Genomic DNA, 16,403 nt, shown 5'->3' with positions numbered 1-16,403 from the left:
ACTTTCAAATCCTGCATTTGGCTCCTCTGAGTGTGTGAACATCAGCACGTGTGCGTGCTTGTGGACAGCCACGATTCAATATTGACAGAGATTTCAAACTGTGTATGGATGCAAGTAGTACTCAGCACTTTCCCACAAGTAAATCAAGTCTCCCAGACTTATCCTTTGCAGAAAATTAAGATCTAAACGATCCATGACATAGAGCCTTGAACTAACCATGAAATGTGGGGAAAAAGCAGTGTCAATGATGGCATAAATAACACAAGATACCATAGAGAGATCTGGTGTTCACAGACGACCTTGCGGTACACGCAGGCTTAACACCACTGCTCAAATCAGGGCTTACACACAGTCACACACAGAGACACAATTCTAAATTTAGCCATTTTCTTGTTAAAATCACTGTCTCGTAGCATCAAGAGCAAATCAGCCTCTGACAGATTTAGTTCTGTAAAAGGGGAGGAACTAGGCAGCGCTGAGCAGAGGCAGCTAGAGTCAGATCTTACATTTGACGATCAACAAGTATCTTACGGTAATACGGACAGCCTGCTGAAGAAAATGCATGTACAAATACACAAACACGCAACAGCAGTTTACACTTGCATTCATCAGTCAGCTCTCCCCATTTCCCCCCATGCATTTTCACTCCCTAACACTTCTTTGTGCCCTAGCCAGGGCTCCATCTACATGTGGGGCAGTCTATAGAGGCGTGATAGAGGGCGTCTGATGCAGTTCATTGGCAAAATCCCTTCACTTCTTCGCCCTTTCCCACTCGTTTTGCCTAATTTTCTCTCTCCCTAATTTTTCACTTTCCCTCCCTCACTGACCCGACCCGTCTCTTTTGTTCCTCATGGGACCAGGTTGACCTCCAGAACCAGGCCAGGCTCCCCTCGCTGGAACGAGCCCTGTGGGAACTGACTTGTGGATTCTGGCTGTGTAATGACTCCTCTCTATTCCTGAATGGAGGGGACCATGGCAGGCCCGAGTGAATAGTGACGAGGGGGAATTGACGTGGGGAAGGGGGGTGCATATGTTTGTGTGTGTGTGACATACAAGAAAATAGTTAATAAACGAAAAACAGCAATTAGTTTATCTTGGCATGACTGTGCTTTGCCATTCTTTGTCATGTGGTCAATGACACGACTTGGATCTTATCACCATTAGTAAGGAGTGCTGTTTATGTGCAACTCTCATGGCCAGTGTAGTTCCAGCCTGAGCCAAAATATGTCCATCAACAGAGAAGCCAAATACACAAAAGAACACACACACACGAAAACACACACACACACACACAGGTCCTTGAGAAGCTCGTGAAAAGAGCAACACACACTAAAGATGAAGGCATGCTACAGATGAAAGATTATCAGGCAAAGACATATGTCTATAAATAACCGAGGGATGGGGAGAGGAATGTACAGGCAGTTTGCATGCGTGTCTATGAGAAGAAGGTCGCCAGTCCCTTCAGACACATGGAGCTAGACAACCATTCACACTCACATTCACACCACCCGGCAATTTAGATTCATCTTTTGATGAACCTACATATCTTTCTACTGTGGGAGGAAGCTGGAGAAAACCCAACGCTGACACCATGCAAACTCCACACAGAATATCGCCCGAACCCACTACCACACTGTGCCACGCCTCTACTTACTTATGAAAATAAGCAGCAAAAACAATCTTGCCGACTCTGGATAACAATAAATCGCATCTGTTTAATGCATCACTACAAGATGTCAGTAAATTGCTGCCTGTGCAGCAGTCCATCAGGTTGCGGGATGCCACCATAGTCCTACTGTGGGTCTACAGGCACTCTTAGAGCGGTCACTCCAAGGGACAACATCCTCCCTTGGACCACCATTTCTCATGTTTTGGCCAATTACAATTTTTTTTCATAGAGAAAAAATATTTTACTCAGATTTAGTAATGATTTATTTCAACCAATTACTCTTTTTTGCCTTTCAAAATAGAGGAGGAGTAACATCCTCCTCTGGACCAATCCAGATGATCTGCTTCTTCTTGTTTTTTCAGAGCCACACAGCTGCAGGTAGCCAATGGGCATCAAGATATCTGTCAGGGAGGCCCCAAGTCTCTTCTAACTCCAATTAACCTTCACTAGTTCGACCTACTTTCAACATTAAAATAGCATACTCCCAACTTATCACTGTGCTACATTTGGCAGAGGAGACTTAGATTTTAATATTTAGTTAAACTTTACTTCATAATCCAAGTTGTGACGTGTTAGTGGGTGAGGCTAAGAACGTAAACTGTTTTACAATCGCCATATATATGTATAGGTTCATACCTGAAATGTGGCCATCATAAGCATTTAGGAGCAGTGTGCCTCAGTAAAGCATCCAGGAAACTTAGTGGTTAAGTGTCTCCCTCAAGGATACTTCAACATGCGAACAGTAGGAGCCAGCAACCTTGGTTAAAGGTTAAAGGTCAACCTGCTCTATGTGCTGAGCTACAGCTGTCCCAGAAATACTCCCTTAAAAGGCCCTTTACATGGTGCAATTTGATACTGTCCCACACAAAAGTTCACAATCGTGAGTGAAACGTGGCTGCATCAAATTCTGAATGTATCAGAAAATAATATTGATTCAAGGAGTGTAAAAAAAACAACAGAATATGACATGAAATTATACATTACATGCACATTATACACTGGTGAGTGGGTTTAATGTTACTGCTAAAAACCTATTTTCCTCACAACGAGTTTGCAAAATGTGGCTTTCATGTTGCCCTCTTCTCCACGCTTGTGATCGAGTCCATATTTTTCTCATTCAGCTCCTCTTATGAGGTTTTTTTGATGTCCCCACTAGGCAAAAGCTTGTGTATTGTTATGCTATTTTCAAAACATAAGACCACCAACAGTGGATTACGCAAAGTGATGTTTGTTGATTTTCCTATTGTAGCTTTATGATTCATCCCACATAGATTGGAGTTAAGACTTTAGACCTAATGCGCTGAGTGTGATATGCACTGACTTAATAAGATTGTTAGTCGTAAATTATTCAGGATCCTCTATTAGTCGAGCATAGCTGAGCTGACCCTTGTTGGCCTGCAGCAGAAACCCAAAACAACCAAATGAGACTTTATCTAAACTCTTGACTCAGGACTGTCAGGTGTTCTCCTCTGAGGCTGGAGGGAATGACCTCCGACCTGCTGACTGGAAGTCCAGCATAAAGAGACTAGCAGTGGCATTAGACAGTCAAAATACACAGAGAGGAAGATGTCATTTGCCTATCATACTCCTGTTCAATCTGCCCCTGATGATTACTTAGACTGTGTAGACAAAAAGCAAGATGAAAAACTGAACACACACACACACATACACACTGAACACACTCACTCACTACGCCATTCCCTTAATGTCAGTCCCCCAGCACACAGGGGCCCCCGCTTTTTGCCCCTAACCAGTAATACGATCCATCTCCGACCTGAGGTTAGAACAGGAATCCGAACCCACAGTAGTTGAAGACAAAAGGGGGACCGGTCACAGTTAAATGTTTAAATGCAACTATAATATGATTGTGCAATGCATTCCTTCGGGCCTAGGTTGCAAAGATATGTCATGAGGTTGCATCAAAGTTGAGGTTAAAACCATACCAGACAGAGAGCAGGGAGGTGTGTGGAATAACTATTCCGTAAACCCGTGATTAAGCCAAATGCTATTAGGCGTCCATAGATTCTTAGTTTTCTGTGTTACACATCAACTTTCAATCAAACACCCGCTCAAAACAACTCCACCAGCTGTTCTGTGTTATGACACATTCAAATCCTCGAGTAATGCCGAGGGGCTTGTCAAAAGGGCATGTTTTTCAAAGACAGGTGTTTGTGTGGAAAGAGTCAAGCATACATGCCTGTGTTGTAATGAATGTGAAGCCCGCGCTTCTGTACACCCAGTGCTGGCCTTGAGGCTACGTGAGAACTGGAAACTACTGATTGCTAAGTAACATGCAGCATTCCAGTCTAGCCTCTCACACCTTGTCCTCGGCTGCAAGCCTCCAGTGAATGATTGAGTGATCGACTTTAATTGAACAAAGCTTTAAAAAGGGGAACTCCCAACTCCACCTTGTACGCCATCAAAACTCCAACAGGTATGAATAATAGGAGCAGTCGAGTCATGCCATGTGATAACACGGGGGATTAGCTAAATGTCTGGTAGCAGGCACATAGCGAGTGCTCCGTCTGTGTGTGTGTGTGTGTGTGTGTGTGTGTGTGTATGTGTGTGTTCAATCCATTGCTCATCATCATACATCACATTTGCTTGTGTCTGGGAACTGTCAGCTCAGCTTATCTGTTTCCCTGCAACCAGGTTTTGAATCTGTGTGTGTGTGTGTGTGTGTGTGTGTGTGTGTGTGTGTGTGTGTGTGTGTGTGTGTGAGAGAGAGAGAGAGACAGAGAGCGAGAGAGTGAATGAGAGAGAGAGAGAGAGAGAGAGAGAGAGAGAGAGTCAGAGTGAGTCACAGACAGACAGTCCAAAGGCAGAGTGAATAGTAGAAAGGGAACAAAAACCAATGACTCAGAACTTAAATCCCCCCTCCATCACAAATGTTGAGAGAAATTTGGGTTCGTCTTCTGAATCCTACTTTGCAACATATTTCACAGGCAAATTGGATAAACAATGAAGCTATGCTGGGAATCAATGGGAAACGCAATCCCTTAACTACTACGTGTACACAGCACCACATCACAGCCCATTAAATAGGAAGCAGTGGTATACAGTAGCACATGTACTCACTTAAAGGCTCTACTATCTCAGCGGACAAAATTACCGGCCTATCTCCCGTCTTTGCGTAGCCGGCACAGCGACTATGGTCTGAGTTAATATATAACCAGCGTGTGTGACTACAGACGGTAGCTTTACAAGGGCAGTGTACCATATCACAAAACAACAAAATGTAAGCACAGGCTGCAGCAATGGGATATTGATTTTCCATTTATCTCAGAGTCGACCAAATGTTTGCACACATTAAAAACAGCAAGACTAAAGTGTGCGGAGAAGGGGTCGTAAGGCCTCCTGTGATCTCTGTGTCCTTTGAAGACCTGGACACAGATGGTGAGTCCGTTGAGAGGAGATCCATCATTTCTGACAGCACCCAGCACCCCTATTAACAGGAGTCTGAATCAAGACAAACACAGCCATGTGTCACCACCAGTCACTCCTCCCTGGTTCTTTCGGTGGATCTCTACCTTGGACCTGACCAGCTTCTCTGAGCACACCAATGACTATGCATTGAAAGTATATATTCATCAACATAGATCCATAAATGTGCATTCATAATTTGCTTATTATTTGTCTATGGGGCCCAGTTAGAATTGTGGACTGACTCCTGTGCTTTAACCATAATATTATATTAGTACTGCCATGGGACACTGCAGATTATCACGTAATTACCACTGCAAACTTACGGATTTTGACTTTCTTGGCCTCAAACTTGCGGATTTCAACCTGCAGCCTGTGCAGCCGCCCCTGAATCCTGCAGGACCTCCTGAACACCATCCCCGCCTCCATCTCGATGCCAAGGAAGATGTCGCTGGCATGGCGAGAAAGGTCGGAAAGTTGGTGTATAATGTTGGTCAGCGTGTGACAGCCAACCTCGTCCAGTGACGAGAACAACACGGGTTTTCGAAGTTTGCGCCTCCCGGCTTCTTCCCTCGGGATCCAGCGATCCCTCTCCGACAACCTGCTCACACGGCGCGGCTCGATGGTCCTCTGATGAAACGGCATATTTTATTTCATACCGATATCTCCAGCGAGACCGAAAACTGTTCACGACAAAAAACCCTCACAGCTTTAAAACAAATCCAAGGCGCATCGCCGTCATTTGGCTGCTATCATTGGCGAGGCTGTATAATCCCTCAATCCCGCCATATTTTTTGTTTTTGAAAAGCATGAGACTTTTGTGCCGCTGTAACGCTGGAGACGTTGCCTCCCAAAGTCTATTCAAATTCAGCCAGACAGAGTGCAGCAGGCTGGTGAGAGAAAAGAGGAGAAAGACACACACGGAAAAGTGGGGGGGGGGGAGTACAAATAAAAACCTGGAAGACACCAGGAACCACCTGTAGCTACTGGAACCGGAGCCAGATATACAGAGTAGACTTTACCTGCCCTCCATTCGAAGTCGGTTCAGCGGACTGACTGGAAAACCTGGACCGGATCGTTTCCACCAAACTGGACCGGAAGCAATGAGGCTACCAACAAGCTTCTGAGAAGTTAGAAGAATACATCAGTGTGAAGCTAACGTCACCGTTTTAATCATGCTTACACTTAGGGATAATAGAAAAAACAGGCGTTCAACCTATACATTCTTTTTTTATATACATATAATCAGCAACTTGCCAAATTTTGGGAAAGTTAATGGACGCTACATCTTCCCACATTAGCCGTAATAACTTCACAGTAGCGTTTAAGGTAACGGTAAATGCTGACCGAACCCATAAAACACAAACCAATTATTTATTTATTTTTTAATAAAAATAAAACTTCAAGACTTTTTTAAATAAACAAACCTAATTGGTGGAGAAACCGGGGCATTACAATTGACGTTAGCTTACCCGTTCCTGTCAACGAAGTGACTCCATAAATTAGCTAACCTAGCTTAAGCATAGTTTGAGTTGTTTATGCTAATAGCTAACTGATATTGGTTACCGGTAGTCGGGTTAAGAGCATAATTACAGCTACCGGCATCCTGCGAGTGTGGTCGTTATTGTTATTATCTGCTTATTGAACTGCCTGTGACATTTTATATTTTCTGACATTTTACCAATGACGAAACACTAAAACTCTACAAAAGTTGAGCTTACGTTAGCTAAAAGAAAACAAATGCGTATGTAGCTTTAGCCTACACTTGCATTCCAACCAAAGGAGTTGTTCCAAAGAGCAAAGTCTCATAATTTCACCATTACCTTTTACCCCGGCCATGGATTATTTCTCTTTATCTGTCTACCGATGTCCAGTTGGTAACAAAAAAAATGCGTCTCTGTAGTTTTTTATTGTGCCACCTGGTGTCTTAAAGGGGCCAGTGCAACTTCCGAGGTGCCTCTTATGTGACAGTGTGCCTGTTTTCTTATTACCCAACTAACTGGACATCTTCAAATTCTGCTGATATGTGGATGGTTAACATTACTCAGTATTAAGATTGGAAAATGCTGAACCAGCTGACCACAGAGCATATGGACATCCTGCATGCATCATGGGAAACAGTGAAGGCGAGGTAGATTGTCCAGCTATCCTGTTAAACATTGAGTAACATCCGCATTTCTTCTAACCTTCGACACAAAATGTGTTTGACAGGAGAGCGGCAAGAGGATGATACATTCACCACCAGTGGGGAAAAAAAGGAACTAGATCATATGGTTCCTGTTGTTCCAAGGCCACAATCGGTGTCCTCACATTCCCGACATTGTCTCCTCCTTGTCGGTTTAAATGTAATCTTCTGAAACTGAAAGAGCTCTTCCACTTAGAAGCTGAATAAATACACAGCAATTAGATTAATAGACCTTTTTCACAGTGACAATTTTGACTTGTCATAGCAGGGAAAGCACACGCAAATCTAAGGCAAGTAACACAGTCATGCTTAAATAATGTTTTTTTTTTTTTTTTTTACATCTTTGTGTTTTTCTATGTCATGTTAAATGTCTGCTGGGAGCAACATTAGTCATTTTTATCCATTTTAGGCAGTGAATGAATGGGCGGTTTGTTAGGTTTTTAAGTTTCATCACACAAAATTAAAGGTAGGAAAAAAAGAAAAGTAAACAAACTAGCCAATTCTAGAGATGAACATAAGTTTAATCAATATATGCCCCCAAAAGGATCTTGCAACTCATACGAGATCCAAACAAGTCAAAACCATACAAAAAGATGAGTTTTTCTGTCTGTCATGTCAATAGTCATACAATTGGTTGTTGTTGTTTTTGTTGTTTTTTAATTCCTACTCATTTTGGACTTTCATTCGGGGTAAAATGTATACATGTATCTCATTCACCATATTTTACAGTGCATTGATTTTCTCAAAACCATATCCTTCTTCCACATTTAAAAACCCATACATAAACTCATTTATAGAATTATTTACATACAAGGCTTGAACAAGTCAACTCAAACCATTTGGTGAGCAATAAGAAACTGAAGAAAAACAAAGATCACACATCGGAACATACGGGAACTTTCTTGAACTTTATGGCTTGGTTAGGCCATAGTGACATTTTGTTACACAAATCACCGTATGGATGGGAGGCATAAGTGGCCTCAAATTATTAAATAATTATTAACTATTAACAATCGGCAAGGACATTGCAGGATTATTCAGCTTGCAAGTTATTCCGCCTCTGTGTCTTTAAAGTTTGGTTGCATTCACACACAAAAATTGTACAAGTACAGCTCAATGACACCTCCTGAACACATCCCTCATAATGCACCTAGGTGGTAGGTACACAAAGCACGCATATGTAATGAATGTAAAACTTAACAACAGAAATAATCTAAAGAATAGCAACCAATTAACTAAGAAAAAAAACAAAGTTGAATACACAACTGAGTTAGTAAGCAACCATGTCACCAAAGATACAAAAATAAAGTCTACACCATCTCAGTTTACTCTCGATACCTTATTTGAGATGACAATGAGTTCATTCATAACAGAAGGAAAACACAGAAAAGCAACATTGCATTTGCGTTATGGGGTTTGACTTCTGAACGCTGCAGAGGTGTAACAGTGTTGACTTCCAAAACAAGGCATTTTTATTGTTGGGTGCTGTTGTGTCAGGGCAGAGAACAGCATCTCCACACACAGAACGATACACAAAAACCCACGTGTAATATTAGCAGAACATCAGTCGTAATACTCGCTCCTGCTATCATGAACAATTGATGAACAAAGGACAACTTGTGATTTGATGTAATCAGTCATGTGGAATCAGACACACGGGAGGAGAAAGGGAGAACAAATATTTATTCAGTAATTTGTTTTTAAACTTCTTATTCTGGATCACAGAGATGCTTCAATTTATAAAGCCAGAGGTACTCACTCCTTAAGCACTCGTGACTTTTGGGAGTTCACCCTCAACTATGGAATGACTTCTCGCCTGTCCTTCATAAATTTAGCTAGTAGACGCCATTAAAAAAGGAAAATCTACTCCTGGTGCACTCTGTCAATCAAACTGAATCAAGCAATAAAGGGTGAAAGAAAGATGTTTTTTTGTGCAGGAATAAGTCAAAAAGAGCACTGCTTCCGTCAAACATCCTCCCAGATCTTAATATATGTATTGTGGATAGGGAAGAGCATACTGTTTCACAACAACAACAAAAAAAGTGTTACATTTGTGTATAGCAGTGTTTTTAGTGTGTGTGAGAGACTTGGCAAAAACCAGAAGCTATCTGTGGAATAGAGGCATAGTGTTATGAAGTACATTTGCAAAATAATTCTGTTTCAACATGGTCTGTGTTCTTGTGGGATAAACAACCACTATTATCATCAAACAGGAAACATTGGCTCACTGAGTTCTGGACTCACCGGGCTTCCACTCATCGTGGTTATGAAAGAGTCACTCAGGGCAGAAGCAGCCTCAAGGCCACGTTGGACAGTGTTGGGCTGGGTTGGTGATGGAAGAGGAGCCCAGGGTGACAAGTGGCCAAATACAATATGAGAGTAGAGTCCTTTAGCTTGGTCTATGTGAGCGCAGCGAGGACCGGTGGTGAATATATAACAGGAAAACACACTCCTCTTCCATGGCTCGATGACAGGCTCTAGCATGGGTGTATCTCGGGAAACGCATACACATACAATACATACATATTAGTCCAATCTCCAAGCTAGGGCTTCAAATGTGCCTCTTTGTCACCCTCTGGTGGTTTTGTCCAGAATAGCTCTTGTATCACTTTCTCCTTCACACACACACAAACACACACACATACAGGCTGCCATCGCACAAAGCTCCACCTATACACACACACACACGCACACACGCACACACACACACATATATATGAACAAACACACTCTCCTTGGCTCCCCTATGTCTGTATTCAGGCTTATCTGGTGTAGTAGACTCTGTAGTAAACACTCTTGGAGCGCCAGAGTGAATAGGAGTTGTCGAACTTGAGCAGGTAGACGCCGCGGCCAGGGTACTGGTGGCTGCCGGCGTACACCTCCTCATGACAGTCCCGCCGGTACACCGGCACAATCTCGTCAACCTGGGGCTTCCCCGCCTCCTTCTTCGCCTTCTCCTCTTCACTGGGAGGCTCACCTGAGGACACAAGAACATCGTTTCAAGTTTCAAGGGAATCATCTTGTAGAAAAACAGAATTTAATAATTAGAAGAAAACAGAAATATATTGTGAGCTCAGTCAAAACTTTGCAAAAATAAATAAATGTTTGATTGCGCACTGAGGATCAAGGCACAAATACAATGGTTCACACATATACACATATAATATGGCTCAACATTAAACCACCCCTGAACCCCTTCAGGCATTAGATTATCTTTCTTATAGGATCACATTTTCAACTATACTTGTATACCATGAAATAGATTCATGACTGTGTGTGACAATCTTTTATGCTTTGTTACATTAAGCATAAACACAAAACTGCTATGCCAACAGGCAGTCAAACGTAAAGTCTAGAAGGACGGCATATAAAGAGATTCATTTCTATTCAAAGCACTGCCATTGTGAACCAAAGAACACAAGCAGGACTATGTTTAACTATGGCGGAGGCAAGTTATGAACTTGCGATAAGAATATAATGTGAAAAACAAATCTGTAAACTCATCTCTCCATTGGCCGATGAGTGAAGTAACAGAAATATAGCGATTAAACAGACATTCCTAATTAAAGCAGCTGCTTCTGTGGCAAAGATGGAACTTTAAACTTACAGATTTTTTGAGTTTACATAATAATATATTATGGAAGGAGATCACAGATATTTTCCCCTTTTTTTAAATTTTTTTTTTTTAATACAACCACCAACAAAGGTCGCTCCAGCATTGCCACAAAGCCAGAAAATATTTACACAAGAAACACTTGTTCACATAGATTTCCCCACCCACATCTCACCTTCTTCCTCCTCCTCCTCATCACTGGACTCTGACACGTGCACGCTGACAGAAGCAGAGGCGGCATCTGTCCACTCGAAGAAGACCCCGAAGCCGATGTCATAATAGTCCGTGGCAAACTCCCAGAACAGGTAGGAGCCCTCCTCGTGGGTGGGCACTCGCACTGTCACCACCTCGCCACGCCCCACTGTGATCACACTGTCTGCGTCCTGCCGGATTTTCTCCTTGAAGTCCTTGATCTGTGGCCGTGTCCACATGGAGGGAGCAGCTATGACTGGCGGGGAGTCTGCTGTGATCAAGGGACAAGAGACTTCTTACAATCTCTGGTAAAAAAACTGCTAATGCAGCTTTCCTATTTCCTAAGTTGTATACTGATTTCCTACTAGCATACACATATTTTAAACTAAAACTGTCTCCAGGACCTTTTTTTTTTTTTTTAAACCATGATGACTCACATACAGACTCAAGTGAAAACAACATTAAGGAAACAAAGAGGGCATGTGACCAACGGCAAGAGTTGTTTTTTTCCCCCTGCTATCCATTCACCCATCTTTCAGTGTGCAGCCTCAGCGGATTAATTTGGCTCAGGATGTATGTTTTGGAATCAGACCAAGGCCGTGTTCATTTCTGGTGTGAGTGCTTTACTCTTGTAAGCAGAATGTGTGGTCGGATGATACCTAAACCGCCAGGGTATCATGTATCACTTGTTCCAGCTCTTCTCCTCCCTGCCCTCCAGGTCACAACAACAAGGACACATCAGATACAAATCAGGTTCCGAGTTTGGTATAAAGCTTTGTTTGACAGAGAGCTTTCCCACTCCACCCTGTGGATATTAGCTACACAATAGGGAAAGATGATCTGTAGATTCTTTCTGCATGAAGTCAGCTTCTGTGGTTTATGGTTTTTAAATGAGGAAACATCTATGGCCCACCAACCTAATAAAGGCCCGTTCTCTGAGACCTCCTCTGCTGGCTCAGGCTCTGGCTCCCGATCCATACTCTCCGAGTAAGAGTCTGACTGGCCTCCATTGACTGTAGGGGTTTCTTCGCCAGCAGGTGGTGAAGCTGCACACAACGGTCCTGCTGCTGAGGCGGGGATGTGTTCACCACTATTGAAGCCACTGGATTCAAGGGTGCCCTGCACCATCGAATCCATCGACATCTGCTGCTTCTGTAAGGCCGCCTGGGACAAAAGGAAGACAACACTGAAATACAAACTAAACGCCTGCCATTAATTACATTTGCATGCATGTGAAAGCTGCACTACTGTAGCTAAAAGGAGTTATCCTGATAAGTTTGCATTCATCTAGATTTTTTGAGGAGCTTAACAACTTCAGCTTCTTTGTCCGTCTTTGAAACAAGATGTTCCAGCATCCCAACCCACGCTTTCCCATCAACTGCAAAATCTTAAAAAAAGAATCCCTTTCAGGGATCATATATATTACCTGTTGCTGGGCCAGCTGGACCTGGTAGAGCTGCTGCATGTACTGCTGGTAGTGCTGCTCCTGGAGCTGACGGATGAGACCCAGCTGTTGCTCTGGGCTGTTTGGGTATTGCTGAGCAGCATACTGTTGAAATTGAACTGCTGTCTGCGCATTCAATGCCGCCATTATCTGTTGTCTGGGAAATGGAACACAGAGGCAGAGTTGGTGAGGAAGGAAGTAGAGGCAACTGAGAGGAGACAATGGTGGACAGTGGAATGCTGTAGGGTATTTTAACTCGGAGCGAAGAGCGGTAGGGAGTAAGGATTGTACTCTGTTGAAAAAGGTTTCCGCTGAGCACTGACCCTGCTAAAGTGCCCTGCTAGACAATCTGTCACAGCTCCAGAGCGGAAATCAATGTCAGGGAAGTGTGATGATGATGTGGAAGTATCGCTGAAGTCAAATCAATATATCGCAAACACATTATGCAATCGCACATAGCGATACAGACAAACATACTTCTGCTGCTCAATACGTAGCCTCTCCTCCTCCACTTGTCTCCTTTCCTCTTCCTCTCTCCTCAACCTTTCCTCCTCCTCGAGCCTCCGTCTCTCCTCCTCCTGCCTTTGTCGCTCCCTCTCCTCCTCCTCCAGTCGCTGACGCTCCTCTTCTTCTTTCCTGGGAAAGAGCAAAGCGATGATGAATATTATGGGAATGTTCAAATGCATTATAACATCTCATACACCCGTTTTGCCGGCTGCATATATAGGACAAAGTGAAACCCTCTGTATTTAGAAACCAGAGTGGAATGATCTCCCTCAGGGAAGGTGAAGTCGAACACCATACCTTTTCCTCTCCTGCTCCTCCCTTTCGATCTTGTGTGAGGTGATGTACGGAGCAAAGAGGTTACAGCATTTGTTCAGTAGCTTGACAAATTCCACCATGGCGTCTTCCTTCTCCAGGTTACCCAAAGAGGCCCACTCTTTCCTGCACACAGAGCAAGAATGGAGAGGAGGATAAATAACATAGGCAGGAGGGCAAATTGGCTTAACCATCAAGTTTATTTCAACTTCTTTTTAGATGACACATTATTTTTTTCACAATAAAAGAAAAAAAATGTAAAGTGATAGCATTTGTAACAACAATTGTTTTTTTTATGAACATAAAAACAAGGACAGTTTAAAAAATTAAACTACATTTCAAAATTTAAAGAATTACATCTGGGAGATTAGAGGACATTCATTTTTTATTTGAAATACTGTGTGTCCGTGAAACCGGCTATTCCACATCAAAAGGTTTGTATGAATTTTAAATTAATGTCAAGCACAACATAAGTGTTAAATGGACTTTAATGACACCAAATTACTGGAATAATATTATTTTTAAATTAATACCAGATTTCAAAGATGACAGCCTCTAGCGCACGCATACAGATGTTTGCTGGGGTTACCTGCGGTCGTTGCCCAGGACATCAAAGAAGCCGACCTCCGGTGAAGCATCAGGATTGTAAGGTCCCAGCAACACCTGTTTGTGCAGGGCCACCAGACGGAGCTTCTCCTCATAGGTCGGGTGGAAGGCCTTTCCATCTTTATCTGAGAGCGGCAATGTGGAAGCAATGCATTTGCATTTATTTGGTTATTGTATGTCGAGCAGTGAAAAGTGCTTGTGAATACTACAGGACACCATTGTTCCTTAGTACAACATGGTAGTAGAAACAGCATATAAGGTATGATATTATTTTGACACTATAGCTTAATAACATACTCGTGGCAAGAGGACTTCAACTGCCTTGAAACGGAGGCGTTGCAAGGATCAGATTTATGTAGAGAAAGTTACACCTTACCCGAACTGAATAGAAACAAAAGTAGCACAAGTGGCAACCAGGCCAAACCTGTTTGCACAGTACAAATGCCCTGTTTTCAAAATCTGTTCAGGAGGTTAACAATGAATTACACCTTGTGTTTAAGGCCAGATGAGCCACAGAGAGCAGGATAAACAGCATATTTATTTCTATTTTATATACATTTCCAAGGCTGGCATGTTTGATCTGAAACACTATATAATATATCTATATGGCAAGAATATATTTTACAAGCAGCCATTTGAGTGCAACGTTGCAATTGTTAGTAATGTGATGACACCGATGTCAACTATGTCTTAAAGGTGCTATTCATTCTGATAGGCTTCCAGTTTGTGTGCAGGGAAAACAAATACTGTACTTGTGCGTTGTATAGGATTTCCTGCTGGAGTAGCAGCAAGGGAGTGGTATGTGGATATGAGGAGGCAGTCAGGCTGTAAAACAGGCCAGTGGTCATTCTAACATAATATAAGGGCCGCCGAAAGCGTGCCTTTAAGCAGCACTTTGACGTGGTTTTATAGACGTCGGCTGTGGGCCAGTTTTAACCTCGGGATTGACCAACCCCCTCCAGGACAGCAGGAATCTTCCAGCGTCTAATTCACGAGAAAAGTATCTGAGTAAGCATGCAGGCTCCTTTGATCCATATCAATGAGAGGGCAGGGCGTGTTAAACCTCCAAAACAAATCACTACGAGCCACCATTCAGTCAAAGTGGAGAGCTTCTTACATCTCAGCTCTTAGCTAGCCAAGTTATTCTTCACAAAGCCAAATAATGGTACACAGAAAGGGCAAAAAGCCGGATGAAAGTCTCTCAGGCGACACGCAGACGCAAATGGACTGCTCGGAAGTGCCGTGCTTATGTTACCCTTCAATATAACCAGTGGAAAAAAAAGCCTGCTAGCAGAGTTGGCTACTCGTTAGCTATGTAGCTAATGCTAATGTTGCGGCTGACAGCAGCAGCCCCGGTTGCTGACAGCTAACGTTAACAGCTAACGTTAGCACACGGCTAACCTCAACCAGTGAGCGATACGTCTCACAAACTGAACAGTTGGCTCGAGCAGCTAGCTGCTCCTGTGCGTTGCTAACGGTGAGTTTAGCAAAACGTTAACATACCTTTAAAAAATTTAAGGCCCATTCCGTACAGCTCCAGCAGAGGAAAGCCCCATTTCCTCTCTATCGCCGATTTGGCTGTCTCTCCATCTTCGGCTGCCTCGGCACCCGGCGTGTCGGGATCGGGCTCCGCTGGTTTGGGGTCCGGCTCTTCGACCTGAATTTGGTCGCCCTCCGGGTCCGGACTGAGGGTGAGGCCATCGATGGAAACTTCGAGCCGGCTTGAAGTAGCACTGTCGAGGTCGCCGCTCTGAACCTCTGTCGCCATCATGTAGACTGTCAGCTGAAGCGGCCACGTACCTACTTCCGTTTACACTTGACGGAAGTTCCGGGAGTTTTTTTTTTCCTCCTTCGATGTAAATAATGACGATGCTGTAACAGATAAGAGACTTATGTACAGGTTGTTTTTTTTTAAACACTTTAGACTATTATGAAAAAGATTTTTCTGTCCATATTTTGATATTATGGCATGATTCCGTGTTTTGAGATCAGCATGATGTAAACATTAATGTTAATTTTATTTTATCCAGGAAATATTCAAACAGAAAAGTGGCAATTTTTTCATTGTGAATTTTGATTTAACAGTTGCTTCTAGGTAAATGTATCTGTAATGTCTGCAATGTAATATACCCCTGTAATATGTGTCTACATATGTCATGTCTTCACATTTGGCGTCCTGTGTTCGTTTTACTGGTGGAAATATTTCATTAATTAATCTATTAAAAAAGAAAATTTCAAACCTGAAGTTGAAGAAGCCAATAATTACTTTGAGTCCCAAAAAAAGATGTATAAATATGATAAATCAATGAATTCAGACACACACACAACGTCTTGTTACAGGCCAACATTGCTTTTTCTCACTGCCTTTTAAATCAGGTTAAACTTTATTGTCCATGAGGGATATTTGTTTTGCAGCCAAAAGAAACCTGCTTATACACAGTCAATGGATGAA

At 42.8% G+C, this 16,403-nt stretch overlaps 2 protein-coding genes across 7 annotated transcripts in view; both read right to left on the bottom strand.

Moving 5' to 3' along the window:
- Positions 1–5,956, bottom strand: part of nhsl1b (NHS-like 1b) — an 89,924-nt gene extending 83,968 nt beyond the window's left edge. The window contains exon 1 of one of the 5 annotated variants that reach the window (XM_084030070.1): positions 5,419–5,956. In XM_084030070.1, the coding sequence (XP_083886196.1) occupies positions 5,419–5,737 (319 nt within the window). In that variant the 5' untranslated portion in view covers positions 5,738–5,956. The remainder of the gene's footprint in view (positions 1–5,418) is intronic. The other 4 variants (XM_084030065.1, XM_084030063.1, XM_084030067.1 and 1 more) reach the window with 4 other exon arrangements.
- Positions 5,957–8,939: 2,983 nt separating this feature from the next.
- Positions 8,940–15,769, bottom strand: acbd3 (acyl-Coenzyme A binding domain containing 3). 2 transcript variants are annotated; one of them, XM_084031240.1, is made up of 8 exons: positions 15,455–15,769; positions 13,935–14,076; positions 13,331–13,471; positions 13,004–13,162; positions 12,509–12,683; positions 12,000–12,246; positions 11,066–11,350; positions 8,940–10,254 (listed from the first exon to the last, which is right to left on the bottom strand). In XM_084031240.1, exons 1-8 carry the CDS (start codon positions 15,720–15,722, stop codon positions 10,040–10,042), a joined length of 1,632 nt encoding a protein of 543 aa, XP_083887366.1. In that variant the 5' UTR covers positions 15,723–15,769; the 3' UTR covers positions 8,940–10,039. The 2 variants fall into 2 exon arrangements, with proteins under 2 accessions (XP_083887366.1, XP_083887365.1); XM_084031239.1 differs by having other exon boundaries at positions 11,066–11,353; positions 15,455–15,768.
- Between the last annotated feature and the right edge of the window lie 634 nt (positions 15,770–16,403).

Source organism: Eutrigla gurnardus, assembly GCF_963514095.1.
Source record: "Eutrigla gurnardus genome assembly, chromosome: 16".
NCBI classification, from domain to species: Eukaryota; Metazoa; Chordata; class Actinopteri; order Perciformes; family Triglidae; genus Eutrigla; species Eutrigla gurnardus.
Note: the sequence above shows the minus strand (reverse complement) of the source record. Positions and strands in the feature narration are given on the sequence as shown.